The sequence below is a fragment of the Bacillus rossius genome, chromosome 17 (genome assembly GCF_032445375.1).
Source record: "Bacillus rossius redtenbacheri isolate Brsri chromosome 17, Brsri_v3, whole genome shotgun sequence".
Taxonomy (NCBI): Eukaryota; Metazoa; Arthropoda; class Insecta; order Phasmatodea; family Bacillidae; genus Bacillus; species Bacillus rossius.
The window spans coordinates 1,501,270-1,528,376 of record NC_086344.1 but is presented as its reverse complement, the minus strand read 5'-3'; the positions used below and the strand labels follow the sequence as shown (position 1 = coordinate 1,528,376).

At 34.1% G+C, this 27,107-nt stretch overlaps 1 protein-coding gene across 1 annotated transcript; it reads right to left on the bottom strand.

Moving 5' to 3' along the window:
- Positions 1–848: 848 nt before the first annotated feature.
- On the bottom strand, positions 849–26,562 carry LOC134540750 (uncharacterized). Its single transcript, XM_063383650.1, has 10 exons — positions 26,493–26,562; positions 17,478–17,579; positions 11,242–11,497; positions 8,026–8,048; positions 7,698–7,733; positions 6,540–6,654; positions 5,334–5,419; positions 5,014–5,041; positions 2,783–2,948; positions 849–1,026 (listed from the first exon to the last, which is right to left on the bottom strand). The coding sequence occupies exons 1-10, from the start codon at positions 26,529–26,531 to the stop codon at positions 984–986; spliced, it is 894 nt and encodes a 297-aa protein (XP_063239720.1). The 5' UTR covers positions 26,532–26,562; the 3' UTR covers positions 849–983.
- Between the last annotated feature and the right edge of the window lie 545 nt (positions 26,563–27,107).

The following is a 27,107-nucleotide window of genomic DNA, read 5'->3' as shown; positions in this document are numbered from 1 at the left end:
ATAGAAAAAGTACTGAGAGAAATATTGGGGAAGGTGGAAAGTAGTTCCATTTTAAGTTTTAAATTATTGAATTAAAAAGTAGCTTGGCTTCTGGGTTGTTGCCGCGTCCTTGGCGAATAATTCACCAACGTTTCGGTCGACGTTGCAGTCACCATCATCAAGGAGCAGTTTACTTGCTAACCCAGTTATATCACTGTAATAAGTCAAAAAAATTGATTTCTAACGTTACTGTAAAATAAAGTTACAACAATTATTTGGTAACGCTCATACGACATACAAGTAATAAATCATGTTCGTACGAATCGGAGTTTAATTCAAAAACTATTTCAGCCAGATGAAAACATATTTCAAATTATAATCCATCTGAAAAAATGGTTAAACTAAACAATTTTCTGTTAGTGTCTGAGTTTAATAAGTAAAAATATTTCTTTAATTTTGACCATTTTTTTTAGTATAAATAATGACATTTTATTTTATTTGAATGATTTTTATTTTCTATGTTTTCAGTTACTACGCTTAAAAAATTTACCAAACATAATAAAATACAATATGGCTCTGAATATCGTACTTCCAATTCAAATTTGAAAATATGTTGATTTAATAAACAAAAGAATTTCAGTAAAGTATTTTGACGTAACAACTATTAATAAGGAATTATTTTTATCAAAATTTTAATCATGAATGTAGCTAAGTTCTACTTAAATTTTAACCACATTAATAAATATAATTTGGTTTTAAGGATAATAATAATGTTACACAAAAATCTCAATGTATATTTAGGAGCTCTCATAATAATATAAATGAGACTTTAAAATGTTAGTTCAGGGTCTAAATAAGGCACAATAATGTTTGAAGAGTTCAATCAGCTTTAATTTACACCAACGAAATGCTATATTCTACACAAACTAATAGCTGGTTCACTCCATCTCATTCCACTTCATTTCAGCGAATACTATGAAGTGTCAATCACTGTGATTCTTGACTCATTCTGCTGGTACGCTTGATGTGATGACCTCAGGCGAGAATCTGCAAAAGGACACGGCATTTTTAAAAAAAAACATGTATCTTTTGCCGCAGTTGTATCACAGAGATAATTTTTTTTAAACTAAGTAAGTAGATAAAAAAAGATTGTTGTTAATGTAAACATGACTAATGGAGGTGTGAACACGACTTATAGTAGGTGTGAATAGGTTCCTAAACTCATGTACGCCTTTGAAGTTGGAACTTTATATTTTAAGGTTCATTGCAAAAAATATATAGATAATATTAAATATAGAATAAGACGGGCTCTCGTAATATTTCATTGAAAAGAAACAAGAATATTGTGTTGGGGATCCCCCCCTCCCCAAGTAATATTTTAAAGAATACTCGTACTCGATGTAGAAAACAAAAAGGTCACGCCTATCAGCTATGCAACACGGCACAACACACTCATTATGCTATAACTGATATAAATTAGGGGCACTGATCGTTGAGTGTACACGCCAAACGTATTAAAGAAGTAAAAATAAATCTAGTAAAAGATAAAATAAAAAGATTTTACATGTGAATCGTGAAGCTGACTTTTTAAAACATTACTTCCACGTCATAAACGTTAACGGGGAATTATTGTGTTATCTCCCATTATTTAAGTTAAATCATGTTATCATAGCTGTAAGATTTGATGTAGTTGTATGATTTGTCCAATAAAACGTTTTTCATGCGTTTGGTATTCAATAAAAAAAATTCCACGTTTAAAGGCGTATGTATACCACCCTCTGAAATCACTTCTGAACATATGTCGTTAATATGTTTTTTTAACTTTTTATTCGTGTTAAGCCGGCAGTTGAAACTTGTGGTCCAAGTTAAATTCTTCTTGTAGAACACTTAAGATTTTCCTACAGTCTCTTCTGAAATTTTTATTCCAGTTAGAAAGATATGCATCGATGATATTCTCTACCAAAAATTTAATAATGACAATACTCTGCGACCGAAAAATGCTTTACAACTCCACGTGTTCATAATTTTCACACACCTATTTACTTGACTAGATTGAACATTTCTTTCATTAGGTTTTTCAATTGCAACGTGTGTATTCCAGAATAATTAAAGGCCGTGGTTGAATTTCGTGAAATATATAAATATATGTTCATTATTAAATATTTGATTATCTTTTCCACGATGTAAACATACTGGAAAGCTATTTGGGGAAGGGTAATAAATATCTTTAACGAATGGATGTACTGGGATAAAACAACACTTAAATACCTGGGTAAGAATCCGAAACCAGTTTTACTACTAATACTATTTTTTTAACGATACAGTTGTTTCCGTGTAAATGAACAAATGTACAAACATCAGTAGTTTAACATTAACACTTCTGCTCCACTTACTAATAAAGAAGCTTCCATGTAAATGAACAAATGTACAAACAACAGTAGTTTAACATTAGCACTTCTGCTCCACTTACTAATAAAGTGGCTTCCATGTAAATGAACAAATGTACAAACAACAGTAGTTTAACATAAGCACTTCTGCTCCACATACTAATAAAGTGGCTTCCATGTAAATGAACAAATGTACAAACATCAGTAGTTTAACATTAGCACTTCTGCTCCACTTACTAATAAAGTGGCTTCCATGTAAATGAACAAATGTACAAACATCAGTAGTTTAACATTAGCACTTCTGCTCCACTTACTAATAAAGTTGGTTCCATGTAAATGAACAAATGTACGAATATCAGTAGTTTAACACGAGCACTTCTGCCCCACTCACTAACAAAGTGGCAGCGTGTACTCACTCGGACGAGGGCTGCTGCTGGGAGGTGCCCTGCTCGCCACCGCCTGGAGGCCCCCCGCGGCCGCCCCCGTGCCGCCCCCCGTGCCGCCCCCCGTGTGGGGGCGGCGGCGGGCCCATGTCCACGGGACACGCGCTCATGTACGCCTTCGCCTTCTCGCAGTCCTCGCCTGGAACGACACGTGGCACTTGGGGCTGGACTCAGCAGCGCGCGTCTTGATTCTATTTCCTTTTTTTCCCCACGCTATTTACAATTTCATGCTACGTTTTCCAAGATGGCCGACAACACACACCAGAGACATCTACTGACATCTACCGTCTAACTTCGGAACTATCTGTGACGTCAGCCAAGATGTACGACAACACACACCAGAGACACCTATTGACATCTACTGTATAACTTCTGAACTATCTGTGACGTCAGTCAAGATGGCCGAAAACACACACCAGCGACACCTACCTTCCAACTTGTGAACTATCTGTGACGTCAGCCTAGATGGCCGACAACACACTAGCGATACCTGGTAGAGAAATTTAAAACTATGTTTGTTAAGAGGTGTGAAGGAGGGGAAGGAAAAAAGGAATGTGAATGATGTTGGGACGGTTGGATAAGATGTAAAGTGAGAGAGTATATTACTTTAACAACCAATCACAGCAGAGAATTGATAAAAAAGGCATAAGTGTTGGAGCCTCGTGAAGACGAGAGCGCAGGAAGAACCATATAAAAAAAAGTTGACACTAAGGTCGGGAGAGTGGATGCTAGAAGTACCAGCGAGCGTCGCGCTTATCATGCCGTCACTCTAGCACAGATAAACACCTGACTACGCGGGTCCCTTAAGATAAATGAGTAGTACGAGTTCCTTGGGTGCTTTCATGAATATGTACCAGGTGTCTCATGCTCTAAAACCTATTCTGAAAACATGCATTTTAATCATTTTCACTCTTTTAAAAATACAGTTCAAAAACAAAATCTGCAAACAGATCTATGCCTACCCATCCGCTGTCAGAACATTCTTAAAGGTTTTTTTAAACAGACTCCACCCAAATATCCTGACCAGTTTTCATTCAAGTCACGTAGAGTTTTTTTCTGAAGCTTTGCTCACCGTTTGTGTGTGTTTGTGCTCAGCTAGGTGGGGCCCTTAAGGAAAATTAACGTTTAATACAAATAGTGTTAAATAGGGAATACAAGCCTAATGTATTTCATTGGATGTGCGTTGTCAAGTCTTTTGTCAGGACTGAAGATTTGATGGTGCAGCGCCTCTTGGTCTTGTAGTAAGCGTAAAACAATTTTAAGGAATTATTAGTCCTTGGTAACCTTAAATAGTTTCTTAGTTTTTCTGTATGCCTTTGTTTGGTTTTATCCATTCTGTAGGTCCACCAGTTCGGAGAATCTTTTCTTTTCTGCCTAAATTAAGTCGTATTGGTTTGAAAGGTATGCCAAGTATCGAAAAAGATGGTCTCGTGGTTTTCGGATTAGCTTGGACATTAAATCCTGACACTGGTCATGACTTTTTATAATTGTTAGACAATTATTGAAAAAAATAAGGCTTCGTGGTTTGGAGACGCTTGGCCTATATGCTTCTGATTAGTTTTTACTTTGACGTATTGCATACTTGGTATTGACAAAGAGTACTTTATGGTTCAGAGACACTTGCCATATATACTTGTTTTGGCACTATGCGTAATCATTAGTTGTGGCATAGTGATGTTGTTAAACACATTTTATTCAGTCGGGTAGTTTTGTTGTATAAAGTCGTTGCCTGTAGTAGTTATGAAGAAAAATTCTATTTTAAATATGTATGCTACAATTTCATTTCTGTAGTTGGTTGGAGTTCTAAAACTATGACTCTGACATCTTGTGCAGGAATCAAATAGTCGTGCTACCATAGAAACAATCCAGACAAGAGCAAATACACAAACAAATATTATTTTAGAAACCATCAGATAACTAGGAAGTTACAACAGTTAAACCAACAACTACCTTTTAGGAAGGATAGAGTTTGCTATAATGAACCTGACAGGCACAAAAATATGTTTTTTAAGTCTAAATTCAATATTTTCGTAGTTTAAGCAAAACGAATATAAAAAAGTTAGGTAAATACAATGGCAAATGACAGCACATTTTACTCATAAAATAAACCAATTACTTCGAAAGCTAATTTTTTTCTCAAGGTAATTTAATTACCTGTGATCAAGCTTCCAGAATTATTCAACCTATAACTTAAAACAACTTACTTTGTGTCCATGAATCAGCCGGGCAGTTCTGAAACAAAGAATAAGCAAAGTTGTAACATGCAATAAAACTTTAAAAATTTGTGTACTTTTACTAAAACATTTTTATACAAAATATACCTCAGTAATTTAGCAGTATAACTTAAAATTATTCATATTCTCTAAAAAAGTAAAAATGTTCAAATTAGATTTTCTACTAAATTCCTACTTACAATGTAACAACTTAATTTTATAATGAACAATTTTTATTTCGCTGTAAGAAACGGCAAAAGTTTAATTTGCAAAGCTTTTAAATGAGTAAACAAAGAAAAACATGGCTTTACCACAAATGTTCGCTGATGAAGACACTTTTCGAATTCAAAAGCCCCCGAAGTGCAGTTTGTTAGTTTTTCTTCGGCCACCATTTGTTCTGAAAACAAAAAAATAGTTTTTCGTTTGTATGCAAGTATAAAAATAACACTATTTTATGGAAAAGTTCTTGAATCATGGGTTTCCAACGAATTACGATACATTATTTTAAAGTGACAAACAAAACTAAACTTATGTGTTAACACTTAGTACCTATACATAGTAAACTTCATACTGCATCGTGACTTAATTGATTAGGGCTGTAAAAACATATATTAACAAAAATTATACTCTCACAAATCCTTTTAAAGTCGTAAAAAAATTATTTTGGTTGTTAGTTTTCAAATAATTAGTTTGTTCTTTTTCAGAAAATTCCTAGTGAAAAATTTAAAAAAGATATTGTTATTAATGTAGGTTTGTATTTATCTATGAAACTAAGTTTGGTGGCGAGTACAGTTATTTGATACGTCGCTTCTAATCGTGTTACTTTGCAGACATTTTTAGTATTTATATGTAACGTGTGTAGTTTTTGTAGACTTTGGTGTACGTTGAAAATTACTTTTAAAAGTGCTGTTTACATTTAAAAATACTGCTCATTTAATTAGGAAGTATTCCATATCACCAAAACCCTTATTATTTCGCTATATTGGTAAAACGCCTAAAACATTGGCTGAAGTGTAGTGTTTGCAGTGTGGAAACAGTTTTAAAACACTTTTTTTTATGAACGTAACAATTTTTAACTACGTATATTCTAATTCATACTTACTAACCATTACCAGATGTTATCAGGATAAAATGTAACTTCAAATACGTCACAGAATACCTTATCCGTAAATGTATGGACTTTATAACGATTAATTAAACTTAAATAAACTGGAACATATTTATGGTTTAAATTTTTTTCAAACCAAGTCAGGCTCCTTAATCTAAAATCTGTGTTCTATTGAAAGCAAGGTAAGTAATACATAGAGTGTTTTCTCAGCAGACTTTAGAAGACGTTCAACATCTTCTGCAAACACAATAATATAATTTTATTGAGTTCATGTTCGTAATAAGTAAATCTGAACCTGCGAATTTAGATACTATACGCAAATTTAAGAAGTCAGATTAAAAAAAAATGGTGATGAACTATTTTAAAATATTAATGCACGCTACTTTTGCACCCAAGTCAACCAACTTACCTGCTGTTGCTGAGCAGTTGCTGACGATTTCAGTCATTATCTCAGAAGTCCAGCCGGTCTTGTTAGCCACTACGTAGGCAACCACAGCTGGTTGGTCGAGCTTACCGCCTGACATCTTTAACAAATTTTAACTGTCATAGAAGTAAAAAAAAAAAAAACAGGCACTTATAAATAATTTCAAATATTATAACACAATATTTAATGTGTTGAATTATAATGTTCGCAGGCTTTCACGGCCATTGTCTGAAGTAGCTTGGCTTCTGGGTTCTAGCCCGTGTTCCTTGGCGAATAATTCACCTACGTTTCGGCCAACATTGCAGTCACCATCATCAGGGAGCAGTTACCTTCTAGGTAGGTAACTGATCCCTAATGATGCTGACTGCAATGTTAACCGAAACGTCGGTGAATTAGGCAGGTAACTGCTCCCTGATGATGGTGACTGCAATGTTAACAGAAACGTCGCTGAATTATTCGCCAAGTACACGGCTACAACCCAGAAGCCAACCTACTGTTGAATTATATTTGTCAACCACTTAATCACAAAAATATTTACAAAGTATGGAAAGTTAACAAAACCAACGTTATGTTACTTAGCTAACAAAAGTAATATATATAAGTATATATATTACCAAGAATAAATTTGTCAAAGATTTTACATAACTATACGTCTTAAATAAACCAATTACTAGATACCAAAGTAAGAGAGCAAGTATGCATTCCCGATTTTAATAGTTTTGAATAAACCGTTATTATGTAACCTTCGCCAAAAAAATTAGTTTTTTTTGATAAATCTATAAAAAATGGTTTCCCAGGATAAATGTAAGTATGAATTTTTCATATTTCTAAAAGTAAAATTATTTTTCGAGGATTACGAACTATTGTATTAAACTATTCTTACAAATAATACACATTAGTTTATTTTTAATACTTTTCTGTAAATTTTATGTCTCACATTCCATAGGAATCATGTTCAACATCAGATAGGCTACTAAATAACATGAACTTGAATCATCACATTAAACGGTGGATTAGTTGATTATTACGACAAAATATGAAATAAAAGAAAAAAATGTATATTAACATTATATTTCTTACTAAAAGAAAAAATAACTTGAATAAAACTAACTATATTTTAGAGAAAAAAAGTGTGTTACTTACGAGAGCCATGTTTTCGTATTCTTCTTGAAATTTACACTGCAAACACGAGAATCACAAATGTTAAAAATTACAAAACGGAAACTGAATAGACATGCAAAAGAAAGTTATATTTATTGTTTAAATGTCAGAACCTTCATTATTTTATTGATATTTTTAATAATTTTGCTTGAACTGCAAAATTATTCTTGATGAAACCATTCACATAAAAGTCCCAAATTAACAAACAAGAAAAGTTATTACTAAATTAACGTTCAGTGAACTGAATTTAAAAAAAAAATAATTTAAAAACCCTTGAAAACGTTTTACTTCAGATAAGTTAAAAACTTACCCTGATGAATTCATCAATGCCACCTGAAAAATGAAGAAAAATGTTCTAAATTATTTTCCTGAATTTACATAAAAATATATTAAAATAAAACTCTTAAAATAAAACCTAATTTTTTAAGTAAAAAAAGTCCAAATAATTATTGCTAAGCTGATAATCAAATTAATTACTGAGACAAAAAAATGAGTTTATAATATATAAACAAATTTCATTTAAAAAACCTTAAAATATTAAATAATAACTCAAGATCCATTTTAATATATTAAGGGGAAGGATGTATTCTTATTACGTTCAGAATTGTCAGGGAATTTTGACAGGTACATCTAAATATTATCATGTAGTCTATAATGTAGTAAAATGCATACAGGAAACGTTCTTGTAGTACACTTAGGCTAAACTGAACATAAATAAGTATACTTTTAATATTCTTACTCTTTATAACGTAGTTAACAATGTCTATTATCGCCAAGTTAAACTGGCAGATAAAAATTAAATAAATGAATGCCATGCATTGTAAAAAATATTTGAAGTCAATATCGTCAACATATTTTGTCACAAAAAATTTCATGTGACTCTTAATAACTGCGAATTAAGTAAAACTTTCTGACAGTGAAACGAAATAGACGTTGCTTGTAAGAATGCTTCGAATTTATTGTAATAACCTGGTAACGACTCCTTTTTGTAGAAGTAACCACATAAACATAAATACAAAAAAAAAGGATTTATTATATTTTAAATACAACATGCTTTGTAATTGAGTATGTAGAAATTTGTTTCATACAGTTACCTTCTTCGTTGGAACAGTCAATTCAACGAACATTCAGATTTTACTATCTCAAAAAAGTGGTATGATTTGCTTCTAAATTTTAATGTTATCAACTCATCCGTACGAATTGCCAAGCATACTAGTGTACTCAGTAATATTCAAAATCATCACAACACAAATAATTCTCCTCTTCGCAAAGCTGAATATGATTTTTGTTTGAAATCTCTATGTTAAATGTGACTTCATCGCGTCTAATAGTATGAGATAGTGAAATAAATTTCAGTAAAAATCTTGGTCATAAGTTGGACTGGACTCTGCCTAATATGCATGATTTTATTTTTAAAATTTCATTATTTAAAAAAACTTTATGTTAAATTTTGTAACGAAATATTTTAGCAAACTTTTGCTTCCATACTATGTTTGATAAACGTCGAGCAGGTATTAATAAAAAAAAATATTTGTCTCACTAATCACAATAGGGTCAGTAGAAGTTCCATATGTCATTCAACCACAACATTAAAGACAGGAAATCACATAAATTAGCTCTATTATTCTGTAATTTTTATTAACAGATTAGTGTGTTTTAGTGTGCGCATCATTTAATTGTAACTATAATGCTGATGAATTTTTGAAAAAACTAAACAAATTTTATTTAAAAAACACTATTCAAAGAACAAAATTTATAGAGCCATATAGGTGGTGTATAATTTTCCCAAAAAATAGAATATTAATAACTCAATTAACTTATTTTTACTATTACTTAATCCTTAAAGGCGTGTCGAGAAAAGCATTGAAACGTGCAATGTCCATAGCTTAGCAGTGGCGATCCACTTAAAAAAAAACACCTATCTAGGAAAAAAAATTATTTTACCATTGGCATATCCTTTTATTCTTTTCTCTGAATAGAATGGGAAACTGAACGTAATTGTTTGAATTGCTAAAACTTCATAGGCATTTTGCACGGTGCATGATTCCACAGAGGAAGTCCGTGCAAATAATTTAATCACCAATCCAGAAAAAAAAAGCATTTAGAACCATAGAGGTATTCTTCACATAAATTCCTGCAAAACCCGTAGTATTAAATCCAAATAAATATTGTTTGAATAAGTAAGACTTTAGAGGCGTGTCGAGGTATACGTCGATACTTTCCAGGCACGTAGTTCGGTATTTGTAGTCCGGGCAACTACCCAATAGAGAAAAATAACTAACATAGAACCATAGAGAAAAAAAATGGTTGCCTGTAAAGTTGGTTTACTGATGATAGTTTAACGTGACAACGTCATAACAAAACATTGATGAAATGATTGCATACTTTTATGAATAAAATTGAATCATTTTTATTCAATTATCACTATTTTGTATGGATACAAAGAAGGAGTGAAATGAAATCTACAATTTGATTGATAATTTTACTTTTAATTGCACTCATTAATTCAAATATGTTTATTACTTTAACGAAGAGATTATTTTAACTATAACTTTTATACATGTTTCTTATTTAACTTCTTACAATCCGTGTTATTCTGTTAAGGATAGGAAAAGTAGGAAACGAATGGGAGTGTTTCAAGTTTAATGTGCCTCGAAAAAGTTAAATCGATGGTTGTTTCAATGGAGTGGAAGAGAGATAGATGCGGCGCAAGCGTACAATGAGCATAACGGAACAATGTGCGTAACGGGACAATGAGTCATCCTTTTTCGTGCGTTCAGCCGGCGTTCATCGATTTATTAGACGTCACATCAAAAACAGAAGTATCGTATCTGAATAAACTTCGTTTCGAGAGAAGCGTCGACATTTGCCAGTCCTGTGATTGGCCGGCAGCAGATCCTATAGCCAATAACTTAATCATCCAATCCGGCAAGGAAACAAAACATATCTCAAACAGCAGCCTGGCTTCTGGGTTGTAGCCGCTTTCCTGGGCAAATAATTCACCAGACGTTTCGGTCGACAACGCAGTCGCCATCATCAGGGAACATTCACCTACTGTCTACCTATCATATCTACCATAATATACCCACGGAGGTGTCACATCCACGTGTGTTCGAGGTGACGGCGGTATCGTTGTCCGGATGGACTCTTGTTCTGAACGAGTTTTTTTTTTCCTAACCTAACTAATTACTAAGTGTATTGGGGAGGGGTGTCGGTAGGGAAGACTCTAAGTGCGTCTCAGGCCGAAGCCTATACGCTCTAAGCATGCAGGTTATGAAATTTGCAGGAGAGGATGTGCTAGGAAGGGGATTGGGCAGTCATGGCAACGTTTTAGCCATGACTAACTCCCCCTCACTGACTATCCTACGTTAAAAACTAGATAAGTTGGGCCCAGGTAAGAACCTGCATGGACGCAGGGGAAAAAAACCCTAGGCACTTACATGCGGGATGCAAAATTTTCATGCATCAATTACATGCGGAGTGTAGCGAGAGAGAGAGAGAGAGGCGCGCGCGTGTCGATACTCGCCTGGTCTCTGGTGAGGAGGCGGTCCGCGCCCGTGTGGTCCACGCCCGTGTGGTCCACGCCGTGGAGGTCCACCCCAGCGCTTCTTCCCGCGGCCTCCTGGTCCACCGGGTCCACCCTCCTCCGAGGACTCCCCGGACCTGTCCTCCTGGCTGCCTCTCGGCGGGCCCCGATGGTGGTGGCGGCAGGGACCTCGATGTGGCGGTGGCCTTGGGTCCACTATGTGCACGGCCTTGCTGCAGCAAGTCTCCAGAGCGCGCTGAAGTCCAACACCCACGAACAAAACTAAATCACGACCAGGTTTTCACGTGAACACGTCTTTAAATCTGCCTCCACAACGGTAGGCAATACAAAAGAAAAAAACAACTAATGATTTGGGGTAATGCAGATTTCGCGAAAAGATTTCGAGACTAGCTGAAAGTTAAAACACTGTAGCATCGTCTGCGTTCCGTTATTGGGTGATTTTTCTTTCAGTTACATGTCGATTGTTACAACACCAATCACAGTGATTCAGTGCGGAAGCAAAAGCGTCCTGAGTGGCTCGGTCATATAATCTCTCGCAGACGTACGCCAATCACAAGGAAGAAACCACAGTTGCGGTCTAATAGGCGTTCAGATCTTTTTCGCGAAAAATACCTGCCCCTACTAATGATAAACAAAATCGGGGGATACAGTTTGGTGTTGAAGCTACATATCTATCATCTCCCATCCAAAAATTTTAATTACTACCACTGGACAGCTAAATGATCAAAGAATTCGTTACGCTAAGTGAGGACTGTGACGAGCCACTATTTTGAGGTCATTTTGCTGCGTCTCGAGATCTCCATTTAGTATAACTTTGACTCGGAGAAGCTACGACGTTCGTTTGGGTTTCAATCGTCATCTGTCGTCAAAATCTATCGATTGCATATTATATAAAACATTAGTGTAAAATATGTATATGGTGTTAAAAAAACATGATTATGACATACATAAAAAAAGCCTATTTTATATTTCGTATAGAAAATATTACCTGTTACGTACACGTATTCACGTACAACACACGGCCGTGTCCATGTCACAGCCACATTCCATATATTTTTTTCACCGTGTAAATATTCGAGACCAGTTGAGAATCAAACCACTGTAGCTGTTTTAATTCAGTTTTTATTCTATTAATTATTAAATGAAAGCAAAACTATGCTAAACATGTATTATTATTACTATGATATGATGTACATTATTTATTTTTTACTATTATTTTTGTTTATGTGTATATGATTGTACTTAAATGTGTATTCATAATGTTTAATATTCTTGACTAGTCCTATACTACATGTACAATATAATTGTATATTTTGTAGTTGACTTGGACAATAAAACTACTATACTATACTATACTATCGTCTGTGAGGAGTTCGAGAGATGTGATAACGTTCGGATAGGCGTCCTCCATGCTTTCTGAAGGGTTTCTTAGCCAGTACGTGTTTAATATATTACGCAAGAACACAGGATTTACTGGTTCTATAATCCAGCCGGAGTTGTGTCCAGTTTTTTCTTCATTAATTTGAATATTTGTGAGCAGATCAAGGTTTACAACCTTATTGACTACGGACTGTGCTTTGGTACATGGAAGGACGATCATTTTGCTGCTGAGACTTTTCAGAACTGTTCGCTGCACTGACTTAAGCCCGCCGCACACGGTACAATATTCCTTACAATATTGTAAGCTAGGAGTCGTACTGGCTCTACTACTAGTTTCTTCACTCGAATTCAAACTGGATACTAGTAGCTGTACGAGCTGGGCTAATGGTTTTGCGTAATAGACTGCGTCCTATTTTCGTTGCTTGGTGTGTTCCAACATTTAAGGAGTGGCCAATCAGAACTCACGAAAACAGCATGAGGGGTTGTTTACACTTTTAAGCGCGCATGACGTGATAAACATGGACGGAAAGAAGTGGAATAGTGACCAACTCCTCGTTTTTATAAATGCATACAAAGAACAAAGATGAGCCTTGTTTGTATGCAGTAAAAAATGTGAATTATCATAATGAAAATTTGTTGTGGATAATATTCTCTTAAAAAAACTAGTAAGCAGCTAGAATCGTGTGCAGCAGAAACTTGTAGCGCACCTAGTGTTTCAGCTTGTAGCCTACACAGTACAGAAACCAGTAAGCATTCTAGTAAGCAAACTAGTATTAAATATTGTACCGTGTGCGGTGGGCTTTACATTCAAAATGCTACAACAAATTACGTATTTTTAATTCAACCTGAGTTTACAGAAGCCCAAAAAAAATTGTAAGTACCATCTTCACCAAAAGCCTGTTTTCTGATTCGTAATTTAATTACCTACTTATGAATCGTCTGCTCTAGTTTCCCAAACACATCAACATTTATAAAAGTCGTTGCTGAACGGGTTTAGGGGTTGCGGTGGTGTCGATTCTGGGATGGCCTCTTCTCGACATAGCTCTTCCTCTCAAGAACTCTGATCCGCGCTGAAGTGGTATCTCCACTTCTCTCGTCAAATGGGGCCACGCCAGAGACGATCCTACCCCCCCCCCCCTTTTTATGGTGTTTATGCCTGTCACGCAATGGGAATTATCTGGCGTGTGATAAACGCCGCGCAACGCGGTTTTTTGAGATGGTTTTAGCACCGTCTGTGTTTCGTGATTTTGGTAAGTTTTATTTCAGGCACACGTATCCCTAGTCGGTGCGGAAGCAAACTCATCCTGAGTGGTTCTGGCAAATAAGGGGCTTCTTTTGCAGACGGCCGCCAATCACGAGGAAGCAACAGCAGGCGCGGGCTTATCTGAACGGCTTCCAGAATTTTCCGCGAAAAATTCTTGCCCCATATAAATTACTATAACAGTCGGTTATTATACTTTTTTTTCTGTCGGGTACCGGCATAAGACGTCTCGGGACATCAGATATTTTTCAGTATATTTATGTTGTTTGTAAACAGCGTTATTTATTTTGTACGTGTTGCCTACGGAATGCAGAGAAGTTATAGTAGCGGAAGAATTAAAAAGTTTGTCTTAAGGTTCCAGCCCCCACGCCTAGCTGAATTATAATTTTCTCTTTATAGCTATAATTTATTTCTGAAATTTTAATCCGATACTTCCCTTGAATATGTTTTTGTGTCACAAACATTATCAAATGATATATAAAGTGTTATATAAAGGGTGTGAAAAGTTGTGATATTGAAAATAATGATGCACCGTTTGTTGTTCACCTAAGCAATGTGAAATTCTAAAATATGTTAATTTTACGTTTTACGTCACATTGTATTGAACTGAGACACAAAATGGCTGTTCAGTCAGGCCACTGAATGCCGTCAGGATCTTTATGTATAAATTCGCTAATAACAAAGCGTTCGAGATTTATAATATATTTAAATGACAAATCGTAATGAAAATATATATATTTACTCGCCTAAACGCGTTTGAGTTTTCTTAAGTTTAGTTTATAAATTTTAATTTTGCGGCAGTGAATAGGGCTTTATATGTTTTCTGAATGACACTTTCAAGATTAAAATATTTAGTGTGCAGTATTAAAAGTGGCATAGTTTTGTTGGCTTGATAATGTGTTACATCACGCGGTAATGAACAGAGGAATGAGGTGATGGGATCTGCAAGACTCCGAAACACTTGATTTCTACTTATTGCACGTAAACATCAGTGTTTGCTAGGAGACCTAAAATGCACATAAAGTTTGGACCCTGCCCTAACTTACCCGAATAATTCACCTTCGTCCAACCTCGGGTTTATTTTCATTATAATGTAGCTATACTAACCTCACTAACCGTCCATAGTGTTTTAAAGTTTTTAATGTAGCTTACCTACCACTCTTAATATTTTAATTTATTTTTCCCACGCAAAAATAAAACAAATCTCGAAGTTGTCCGAAGGTGAATTATTCGCGCGTGTTCGGGCCGGGTCAAAACTTTATGTGCATCTTAGGTCTCCCATGTTAGCTGGGGCGTTATTACGGATCCCTCTCACATGAGCGAGACCTTTCAGCAATTCTAGTCAGCAGTCATTGAGCAACTTCCTACCCTTCAAATTCCTTCAGAAGGAGCCGCCTTTCTTCTGGCAAATAACTGTTCCGTAATCTGCGTCGGTTTCGGAGTAGACACATGTGATCCAGCTTCATGTCTACTAACACGCATTTATCAGCTTCACTTACAACTAACGTGCTGTGTAAACAAATCTTGAAAGTCGATTTTCAACCTACTTCTAATTGTATTGATTTGAATCTCTGCAAATATATGTAATCCGGATGACAACGTATAATAATTTGGTAGCATCGAACAGATCTGGCGATGATGCCAGAAGGTAGATAGCGGGACTCTTCAATGGCAACTAGTAAACCCCTTGAGTTTGGGCTCATTTGGTTTGTCTTATAAACTCCGTTACTGATAAAAGTGCGTACTTTAAAACTATAGTTTTCCTATTCCTTATTTAGCGTGTACTTATTTGATAGAAGCGTATATTTCTTTTTAGTTTTTTTAAACTATATATAATTTTTTATTTCTAAAACACTCGTTCTCACCTTTGTGGTTGTTTCACCTTCAAGGAATAAGTGTAGGAATTGTGGCTTAGGATACTGATACTATATGCGTTATGTTTATGATATCTGGCCATCGTAGACTGTTTATATTTGTGGAAAACCCTGCACGAATCACTGATCTATGTAGGATATTTATTTCGTTCCTGGTACACTAATTTTTATTTTATTATTTCATATCTCTCTGAAAAATTATTTACATTTTAACCATTTTTTTACTTCCGGAAATAAAAATGCTCAACAAAAGACGGTCAATGTAGGTTAATTAATGGACAAACGACACAATAGAAAGCGAAGTAGTCCTAAATTCGTTAATAAAATGTTGATAAATATATAAAACACAACGATATAGATATTAACATATTGCAAAAATAATCATTACAATGTTTTTAGGAAATAAATAACTATGGAAAAAGAAATCACCAAAAGTAACTAGGCAAAAATGAATTTTGGCGTAAAATTAAAAAAAAATTGAAGAGTGGCAAAAAAAAATTCACAGCCTTTTGTATCCTGATATATGTGTTGTTCATACAGGCGAACCTCTGAATAAAACAAAAAACAAACAAAATTTATCAGTAGTAAACAGTCACATTAAACAGTCTGCTGTCACTAAAAATGTTTCTTGCACCAAAATTATTTTGACGGTCTTTCTACCTAAAATATATCTTCTGGCGAATACAAAACAACTTCTTTGGCGCAATGCACTTCCACAGTAGACTGTGAATTATTTTACGGTTTACTAAGGAATCTAACTGGTACTTATTTTTAAATAATTTTTACTATTCTTTCGTAACATGATAAATTATAATTTACGTTTATAAACTAAAATATAAACAATTTATAATTATGTCTAAATAAGTAGTATTTTATTTTCCTTGGAAAAGTTAATTTTTTTATACTGGAGTTATAAGATTTTCTCAATTTATTTAAAGTCTTGTAGAGTTAAAAATAAAAATGTTTGAAAAAGTAATAAAAGCTGTTTTGTAGTGATTATAGTTTCAATTTAAAAAGTGAAAACCTAAAATTAATGGATAAATGAATGCTTTTGTTTTCGTCTATGTTGTAAAGTAAAGTGGTTTTGTTGTAGCAATTTCAAAAGATCAAAATTTATTCTTGAGCAAAATAATATATCAAATTTTAAATAATTGAGGACCAATAAAATTTTACACCAGGACCTTTTTTTTCGCACAAAAATATGTCTCTTAAAATAAATATGTCTCTTAAATGTCTCTTAAAATTAATATTGATGTATTCGTCTTCTATTTTTTTTGTCTTCTATGCGTTCGCGTATTTTTCATCCGATCTTAATGAAATTCTGCACACTTTACCTTTGACATACTAAAAGCGTTAAGTGAGATAACGTCTATGTGAGATAACGTATTATAGGTGGTGCGCGATTAGTATCGGCAAGATATTTTTTGACAGTTCCTCTTTTATATGGTACGAATAATAATGTTGGCGCGCGAGTCAAAAGAGGGCTAGAGATAGAGAGAGAGAGAGCTATAAAGAGATAGAGTGATAGAGAAATAGAGAGATAGAGGTAGATAGAGAAAGAAATATGATTTGTAAATGTGTTCCTATTTCAAAATAATTACAAGAGGTATTTCAATGCATGCCGGACATTAGCTTACTCATACTATAAAACTTACATAATACTTTAAAGATACCGTTGTTAATGGCGGCGATATACTTACAGGCCCTCCGAAATCGTGCATGTCATTGCAGTTCACCTCTCTTTTCCTAATTCCATGTGAATCCTCATCTTCATCGAAATAATTAGCTTGTACTATCACCACCTGTAGGATAGAGAGAGCATTGATGTCATATTAAAGGCCCGTAAGGCTATATTATGTTTTTTTAACATAAACCCATAAAAATTATGGCTATTATTTTTTTAGTTTTTGAACATTGTTAATATCTGTCCTCTTTTGTTTTTAGTAGAACTTTATTTTTTAATATAGACAAGTATTTTATAAATTAAAAACTTTGAAAGTATATTTTAAAAGGTTATATGTTCGATGAAGTTCGGTTCACTGCACACATTGAATATGTTTTGTGTGGACAACTGTGTACAAGTATTTTAGACAAGACATGTTTAAATACAAAATTATTTAACTTAATGTACTATAAAACTGTACAACTAACTAAATAACAAGCTAACGTTATTCTGTAGAATTTAACAGTATTAATATTTTTTTTACCATTCCTGCAGCAATCTTGAATAATTGAGCGGCCTTGAGAGGATAGGGAAGGTCGCCCCATGCACGAATGACGAGAACATATAAACAATTCTAGAATCTGGAAGACTTGACAGATTTCTTTGGGGTTGGTTTTGTCGGCTAGATATTTTCATTACAGAAATCGTAATATACAGAGATAGTCAATATGGTAAATAGTTTAAAACAATTGCAAAGGATTTTCATAAAATAAGGCTTAGAAACCAAAAATAAAAAAATAAATGAAAAACAATTGGCTGTAAAATTATTAAAATCACATCTGTAGAACATATTTAGTGACAAAATCTTAAAATAAATATTATTCAATATAATGTTTAAAATTAACTTTAAAATAAATATATTAAAAAGAAAACATTTTTTTGTAGAATATAAAAATAATTAATTCAAAGTTTATAACGAAGAAGATATGACCAAGCAATACTAAATTATTTATTCAATTTTTGCGAATGTTCACCTCTAACTTGCGTACAAGGGGTGTGTTTGGGTTTAAGAATAAAATTCATGGGCTTATTACCGAATGTGTTAAAACTACGATAAAACTGTGTAAGTCAACTAACAATTGTAAAAACTTTTCCATAGATATTCCAAATGGGGAAGTTTCCATGGTTTTCAGTGAAATTTCATTGATTTGCCCTTGATTAGATTGTAGGGCATGTTTTCGTTTCAGTTTGTTACAGAATAAATCCACAAATAATTTTCCAAATTTCTCATATTCAATCACGATTCTTTTTTTTCTTTTATTGATCACGTACGGGCTTAGTGCGCAAGTTCATAGTTCATACACTTGCCATGACTTAAATCTACAGAATGACCTCCAGGATAGACTCCAATATCCTCTACACACTCGGGAAAATACCAACTGTTCATTGGCTGCTGACTGTGAGTCGTCTCGACTGGGTGGCCTGTGATTCGACACTTCTATGAGTGAGGGTCTCTAATTGGCCCTCAGTCCTCCAGATTAACAGTGAACCAATGGCAGAAGCAGCACTAAGGTATAATTATTTGAATTGTAGCATATCACGAAATGAACCCGCGAATTTTCCGGGTCTCTAGTTATAACATTAAGTCCAGTAAAGTTTGTCAATGTCAGACCACACTTTTATAAATTACATTATATGTATGTTCGTAGTTCTAGACAACTGGATCCTCGTAGAAACTAAGCTGGTTTCCAAGAATTAATACCCGAATTATTTTTTTTCTAGGGGAGTCATTGATTTATGTTAACAACATTTTTGCACTTCAATTTTTGGCCAATTTTTAATATTTTTACGCGTTAAAGTAAATTATTTAAAGGTAACTTCATGTGTAGATAATATCTAGCTGAATAGGAAACACACTATCATCACATTTTTTTACTGAAGATAGCGTCACAAACACACCTCAAAACCTGCAGGGAAACTTGAAAGGATGCGAGTGAGTATCCATGAAACTATTTGGAAGATTGACAAAATTGGCGGATGATTCCAAAAGATTAATTTTTCAAAGAATCGTTTTGGCTGAAGAGTACTTTAATAGGTATTCGGAAACAGCCTTTTGTGTTTGGCGAAAACTTGTAGACAAGTTTTATTTATTTTATTTTTTCTTAAAGATTCACAATAATTAAAGTGTCTAGAATTTCAGAGTAGTAATTCACATCACTTTCCGCAAATGAACGAAGAGTTCATACTTTTATGAATAATTTGTAAAAATTATTATAACAACATTTTACTTAAAAATAAATAGTGATGTGCACGGAGCCAGAAGTGATTCTTTAGTGTGGAGTGTACCTTATTTGAAAAACATATGAAGTCCGAAATTTAAATTTATACATGAATTAAAATGAAATTATTTGGAAATAAATTTATTATTTCAAAGGAATCGTTAAAGTCATATCATTTTTTTTTGTAAATAACAAGTTTCGAACCAGTGTAATATTTTTTTCTGCCATATTTTTATTACATCATAAATTCTTTAGCAACTTAAAATCCTAGTACAGAATACAACATTTTCATTTCATAGAAAACTTAAGGTAATGTAATAGAAGACTGTTCTCTGGTTCAAACAGAAACACTTATTTCTGTCTAACAGGAGAGTGTTAAAAACCAAGAAATTATCACTGAAACCAGCATTAAAATATCAAATGATGTGTCAGATTAATTAAATTCAGGACCATGTATCCTTATTCTCCAGGAATTTACTTCCAGTATTTTTTTTTTAGCTGTGTAGTGACTAACATGCATGAACAAATGTAAAATTAGAGTTTCGTAACTCTTCCGGAGCTTGTTTTATTGGCAGTCGTAATTCAGCGACGCGAGTGTGGTTGTGACAATACGTGACGTAACGAGAGGTGACGTGACGTGACAGCTGAGCGGACAAATGACGCCCGGAAGCGTTGCGACAGCCTGACGCATAGGATTCGTGACTGGCGCTGTCAGTGCGCGGGCTAATTGTGACGTGACACGTCTATTGTCACAGTCGAAGCTTCCTGTTGAATCGCGCGGGCTATTTTCAGGCCATTTTTAGCGTCCGTAGAGTGGCATTGATATGATTCGCGTGTTGCATGAATCAGGGACTTATATTGCTATGGCTATAAAACTTTCATATCCACACTTCTAGTAGCTGTTTAAAGTTTAATATTATTAAAATCACATCTGTAGAACATCTGTAGTCACAAAATCTTAAAATAAATATATTTAAAAGAATTTATTTTACAATTTCATAATATAATGTTGAAATAAGTTAGAATTAACACTAAAATATATATTTTTAAAATATACAGTGTGTTGTAGAATATAAAAAAACTTATTAAAAGATAATTTAGTAAGGGAAAACATTATTAACGTCAAATTTATATAACAGGTAAAGTAACAGTGGATATAATTTTCAGTTTTTCATTTACGTTACATTAATTAATAACTAAGTTTTACATTTACGCAGATGACACCTTACATATTTACTTTTCCAAAATAACTTTATAATATCACAAATTATATGGAAGCATTAACTGTAAAATTATATCATTATAGTGGTATATGAACATAGGTTCTACGGCTGGTGTCTGGGAGAGGTATGAGGTATCGGTGTCGCCATCTTGAATTTTTATGTCATGGTGGTCATCTCGAATGATCTTGACCTTGACCTCTGACCTATACCCTGGCCGCTGACTTAAATCCGTCATCTTGAAATCGAACGCCCCACTCACTAATGTAGAAACTGTTCATTATTGACGCCATTTTGGATGTGAATGATGTCATCGTTGCAATTTTCTTTACGGCCTCCATCTTGAATTTCAATTTAATCCACTGTATTTTGCATGAAAAATTAAATGTAATATGTCGATAAGGAACATAACATCTCTGGTAGGTAATAGAACATTGACCTTATGTGATGAGACAGAGCAAAGATGGCGCTCTATAGGAGTAAACAGTGGAAACAAATATGTCGGTTTCCAAGATGGCGACCACCAACAGAACATTAAAAAAACATTATGCTGGCCTTGTCATCATCCAAGTTGGCAACCTCCAACAGACGAAAAAAAAATGACGGAATTGATGTCAGAATCGGAAAAAGTGTCTGTGACATCAGAACAAAGATTGCGGACATGCTATTAGGATCTAAGATGGTGGCCGTAACGAAAATTGCAACGTTCTATAATCAAATATGGCGGCCGTAAATAAAATTGCAACGATGACGTCATACATATCCAAGATGTCCTTCATCACGAAAAGTGCAACATTAGTGATCGGGGCGCTCGATTTCAAGATGGCGGATCTAAGGTAGCGGCCAGGGTCAAGGTCAAAGGTCAAGGTTATACAAGATGACCGCCATGACGTCACAAATTCACAATGATGTACACCGATACCTCACACCTTGCCCAGTCACCATCCGCAGAACCTACGTCTCTCGTTGACCCAAATTTTTCTTAATTTTTTGGCTAAAGTTGTAATTTTTTTTGAGAACACACCGACAAAGCTTCAAGATTTATCAAGATATCATATTTCAGTTAAGAAATCAACATTATATCGTGTTATCGTTCGACGGCTAAAACGCGTTCGAGGTTTAGGTCAAAGATAAATGACAATGAAATCTAAGATATTGGATTATCCCCATTCTCATACTGCAGCCTGCAACATGAAGGAACATTTATTTATTACTTTTTCATATAAATTAAAGGAAAAAAAAATGTTCTGTACCCGAGTTACTGTGTTAATATATTAGGATTATTAAAAATAGTTTTATCTTGAAATTAAGAGTAATAAAAATATGATTATTTTATTTTAATAAAAAAATGTTTCTTCTACTATTTGTAAATAATACTAAATACCCGTATATTATTGCGAAATAACTGATAAACTGCAGACTAAATTATCTTTACAATATCAATATTCTTGTTTACCCCGAGGTTTATTTTTAAATATTTTGTTATTTATTTTATACCTGAAAAAACTTAAAAACTGAAATGATGACTTACTAATAGATAGTAGTACTGAATAGTGGACCAGAACTTTAAATGTGAATCAATGATTTACAAGGCAATCCTCCTGAGTTTACATTGTGACTCACGTCTGATAATAAAGGCAGTGAAACCATATGTTTACTTTGGAAGTCTCATTTACGGTGACGTAGTGGTAGATAACGTCGTGACAGATAATGGAAAGATCTTGCAACATACTGTCAGTTTGGTCGATGTCAACTGACATACTACATAAAAATGATAGTTTAGGAATTTGTAACTAGTTATTGTCGGTTGTACATTAGGGAAAATACATAGCTGATGTCTCTTTAACTGTTTCGCATATTCTTATATGCGCACATGCTGTTAATCAGCAAAACACATTCTGGTAGGGTGAAAAAAATTTTTTAGTATCAATTAGAACTATTCTGAACCACTAAAGCTGGATAAAAAAATTTTGTGTTACATTTTCCCCTTCAACATTCAACCATATAATATGGAAAGGAAAAAAAATAACAGCAGTAGAAAAATAAGCAAAATTAAAAAAATCTGAGCGAGTCTTTTAGTAATCGTCAGTGATGTGTAAAATATCTAACCTCGGTAACGAACAAATTCATAAGTTCTCATGTCGAAAATCTTGCATATAAATTTATAATAATAAATTCTGACACGAAATTTAAAGTACAATTCTTTAAAATAATTCCGTGCATGATAAATATACTGATCAATAAAATATTATCTTTCCAGTACATAAAAAAATATCTTTACGCGAATCACACACTTACTTTTGGCGCCCGCTGTTTAAAATCGCTGCCTAAGTCGGAAGCGTTGCTTGCCACTTTTATGCACAGATTGCAGCACGAAAGAAACGGAAATTTTGAATTTTGGGAAACGGACTCAATAAAGGCTAAAAGTAATTTTGAAAAATCCTAAACTTCGAATTTTGAACTGATTTTCGACAAGAAATGTTATTAAAATTATGTCCATTTTGTTCAAAAAGAACTAAAAATTTAACATTATAAATTTTCCGCGCACGTCAAAAGTTAAGCTTCTGTGTCATCACTTGCGTATTAAACTGTAACCTTTTAAAGCACATATTATAACACTAATTAAATGTTTTTAAAAACGTGTTTGGTTAAACGACTGAAATCAGGCTTTAAATACTTTCTACTAATATCCATTAATTTATAGAGCTGATTAAAATTTATATATATGTTATAGTGTTATTAAAAATGTAAAAAAAATCAGTTCATAATTACTTCCTACAAACAAACCTCAAACTTATTCCATTAATTTAACATTATTATTATTATAAAAACTATAATAATATATTATTCAAAAATAAACAAATAATTTTTTTTTTCGATGACAAGATTTCAACCACGTACCTTGAGGTCAACAAACGTGGAATCTACCACTGTGCTGCTAAGACCCTTGGGAGATTAGAAGAGAATATGTATTACCATCATCGTAAAGCCTGTTTTCTTAAGTATTCTAAAACGTTTATTCACTTTTTACTATGAATGGTTTAGTTTACCAAATATATTCCATGGTATTTTCACTATCATAAAGTTTAATTTGGCACACCTAAACGTATGGTTTGTAGCCTAATGTTTACAAAAGTGACTATACACGTGTTTATGTTGCTGCCCCTGGGCCCGTCATCTTGGTAACACAATTCATTTAATCAGCTTCCGTTCCATTTTCTCGAGATTGCTCTAGCTAAATGCTGCATACCGAGAACTGAGATGTTTACACATATCAAATAGAAAACAATGGTTTTGTAATGGTGTAAATTTTTATGTGTTCTGAAAGCATTATTTTTAGTATTCAAAGAAATGATGTGTGGCGTCTACAGTTACCAAACAGTTTAGAGCTCTCAATTCGGTCAAAATCAAAGTATTTATTCTTAATTAAAACAAAAAAAAAAAACATTTTTTCAGTAAGTGGCATGGATCACCTACTGGGCAATATAAACACCCGGTCCTTCAGAATTCCATAGACACGGAAAAAGGAATAACGTTGTCAAATCTCTATAATTTTCACTTTCAATAGAACAAAGAGTATATATATCACTTAAGAACATGCGTGAAACTCTTCCATAAAACAAATTCTCCGGAACCTTATGAATAGTGATCAGAATTAAGTAAAAAAAAAAAACGCCAAACGTAATGAATAAAAACAAATTGGGTTTTAAACTGAATTTATGGACACGAATCACACGTAGTTTCCACACCAGCCGCTAGAATTCGCTGGCGGAGCAGCTGCTTTGACTATCGAATCATTCCATTGGCCAACCGAAATTTTAAACTACATAATGAAACGGCTCCTGTAAAAGCGCGAAATATTTGGGAAAAAAAATTCTAAACCCCGGCTTTTCGAAAAGTAATTTTATTAAAATACTGCCCGTCTTGTTCAAATTCATCAACCCGTTAATATTATAAAGATTCCCTTTGTCTTTGTGAGCTTTTGTTCGCGTCATCTGCCACAGATGGCAGCATCGTGGTTACACATTTCCGTTCCATGCGACTTCCGTTTCATTCGCGAAATGCCGTGAACCGAGAGGCTAAGATGTGACACATCAATAGATTATATGTTGCTATTTAAAAGTGAAATACGCAAACACAAACTATGGATTTAAGTTATATATTTTAAGTCCGTATTGCTTGCAATAAAATTTTGTAGGAACGTTTTCCCAATTAAATACGAATTTCGAATAAACTTACTACACCTAAGAGATGTCTTTACAAAAGGCCACTAAGTTTAAGACCAAAGCAGTAACATACTTAGTTTTTTTTACACAGATTTTTCTGAGAATGTATGCAAAGATGAAAGTGTCAGTTCATTCAAGAGTTAACCAGAGTGTGCCAGAGAAAGATAGCAGAGGGATAAAGAGCCCTTTTTTTTCTGAACTGAGACACGGAAATCATAATATCAGTTTGACCAGACTTGAGACTGAAGTAGTTCACAGAAGTGACTCTCACGCTGTTAATCTTCCAGTTCCAAAATCTTCCCAATGAGATATGCCATACAATATTATATATTTGTAACGACACCGAAAATGTCATAATCGAAGTCATGTTTTTTTGACAAGTTTCATGACTTGAGTTTTCATGAGGATTGTTGTATAAAAGACTGGTTTTAAAGGATGAGGGATTTTTGACAGAACAAGACAATGAAAATCGTGCCCAGTGAAAACAATAATGGCTTCCATTTACGTTTCGAAGAATCTTTGAATGGGTAAAAATTACCTGGGAGGTTATAAAATGTAAAATAAATCTCAAACAATTATAACACGACCCTCGTGTGTAAAATTCGTAATACGTAAAGAAAAAAAGTCTTAGTTTTATAGATTGAATACAATTTGTTTTAATGTGGAGCGATCAATGATAAGATTTAAATTTAAATTTGTTTTAAAATTTCGTTAAAAAGTTTTAAAAAAATCACAAGAATATTAAATTTCTCATTGAGCATCTTGATAAATTACTTTAATTTAAAATAAAACTTAAAAGTAAATCTTTGAGCTAGCTCTGAATGGTAATAGGTAGTGACCGGAGAAATTTGGGTTTTCGTTTCGTGATAGGCTAGAATCCAAATGTGTATAATCTTTTGCTGCTTCAGTGATTGGACCACAGGTTGTCTGAAGGAATCAGAGCCAATGAATAATCCTCAACGAAAGAAGTATCGAATCAAAAGTATTCTAGTTAGTAGTTGTCACGAGCCAGTAGCCAATGAGCAGATGTAATTTGCCCGAGTGCATAGAGGATCTTGGAGTCTATCATGTAGGTCATTGAATACGCGAATTTTTCCGGTCCCTAGTAATAGGTAATGTTGATGTGACAGGATTTATAACATGATCTAGGTTATCTGTTTAACTATAAATAATGAAGGGGAAAAAAATTATATTTTTGCACATATATAACCGGTCAAACTTTTGTTCTAATTTATTTGGTGACCAAAAATTTTTGACAGTGTGACAAGGCATTCAGTAAATGTTCAGACACAAGTTGAAATGTAACGTATGGTTTCCGTCTACTCACCAGGGCAGCGGCGCAACACGTTATCGCCGCGGTCTTCATGTTCGTGCGATAACAAAACTCCTGGCGGTCGCGCCGTATTTATACTGTTTGGTTGGTTCGCGCCGTAGCCGCTGGGAGCGGGCGTTGTCGCGTTTGCAGGAACGCCCCCCCCCCCTCCCCCCACCCTTGGTCATTAATCACGCTCTCCTCGTGAACACGTGCGACAAAAGGCGTGGGACATGATTATTTCCTGGGATTTCAGCTGTTTATTGTTCCTGACTCACTTCCGTTGCCGACGCGCGGCACGTGATGTTACTTTTCAAAGAGCTGTTTGATGTCCCTCGGACATATCTTTCCTTGTCATGGCCCTGGTCGGAGTTTAGGTAGTGTGATACATTCATTGATGATTAGAGGGTGGTGAGTAGTATATAAATGTATGTCCGGAGCCTGGTTCCTGGTGTGTATTGTGGATTGTCGACGCCATATTGGATTGTTACGTCGCGGCAGCCATCTTGGTTGGCCTTGAACATTACCTTCAAAATTTGCAAAAATATTACTCAAAATTTGTCAAAATTTGACAAAATTAAGGCAAAATTCCCCGTTTTTCAGGTAAGAAATCTGATAAAATTTCTAAGT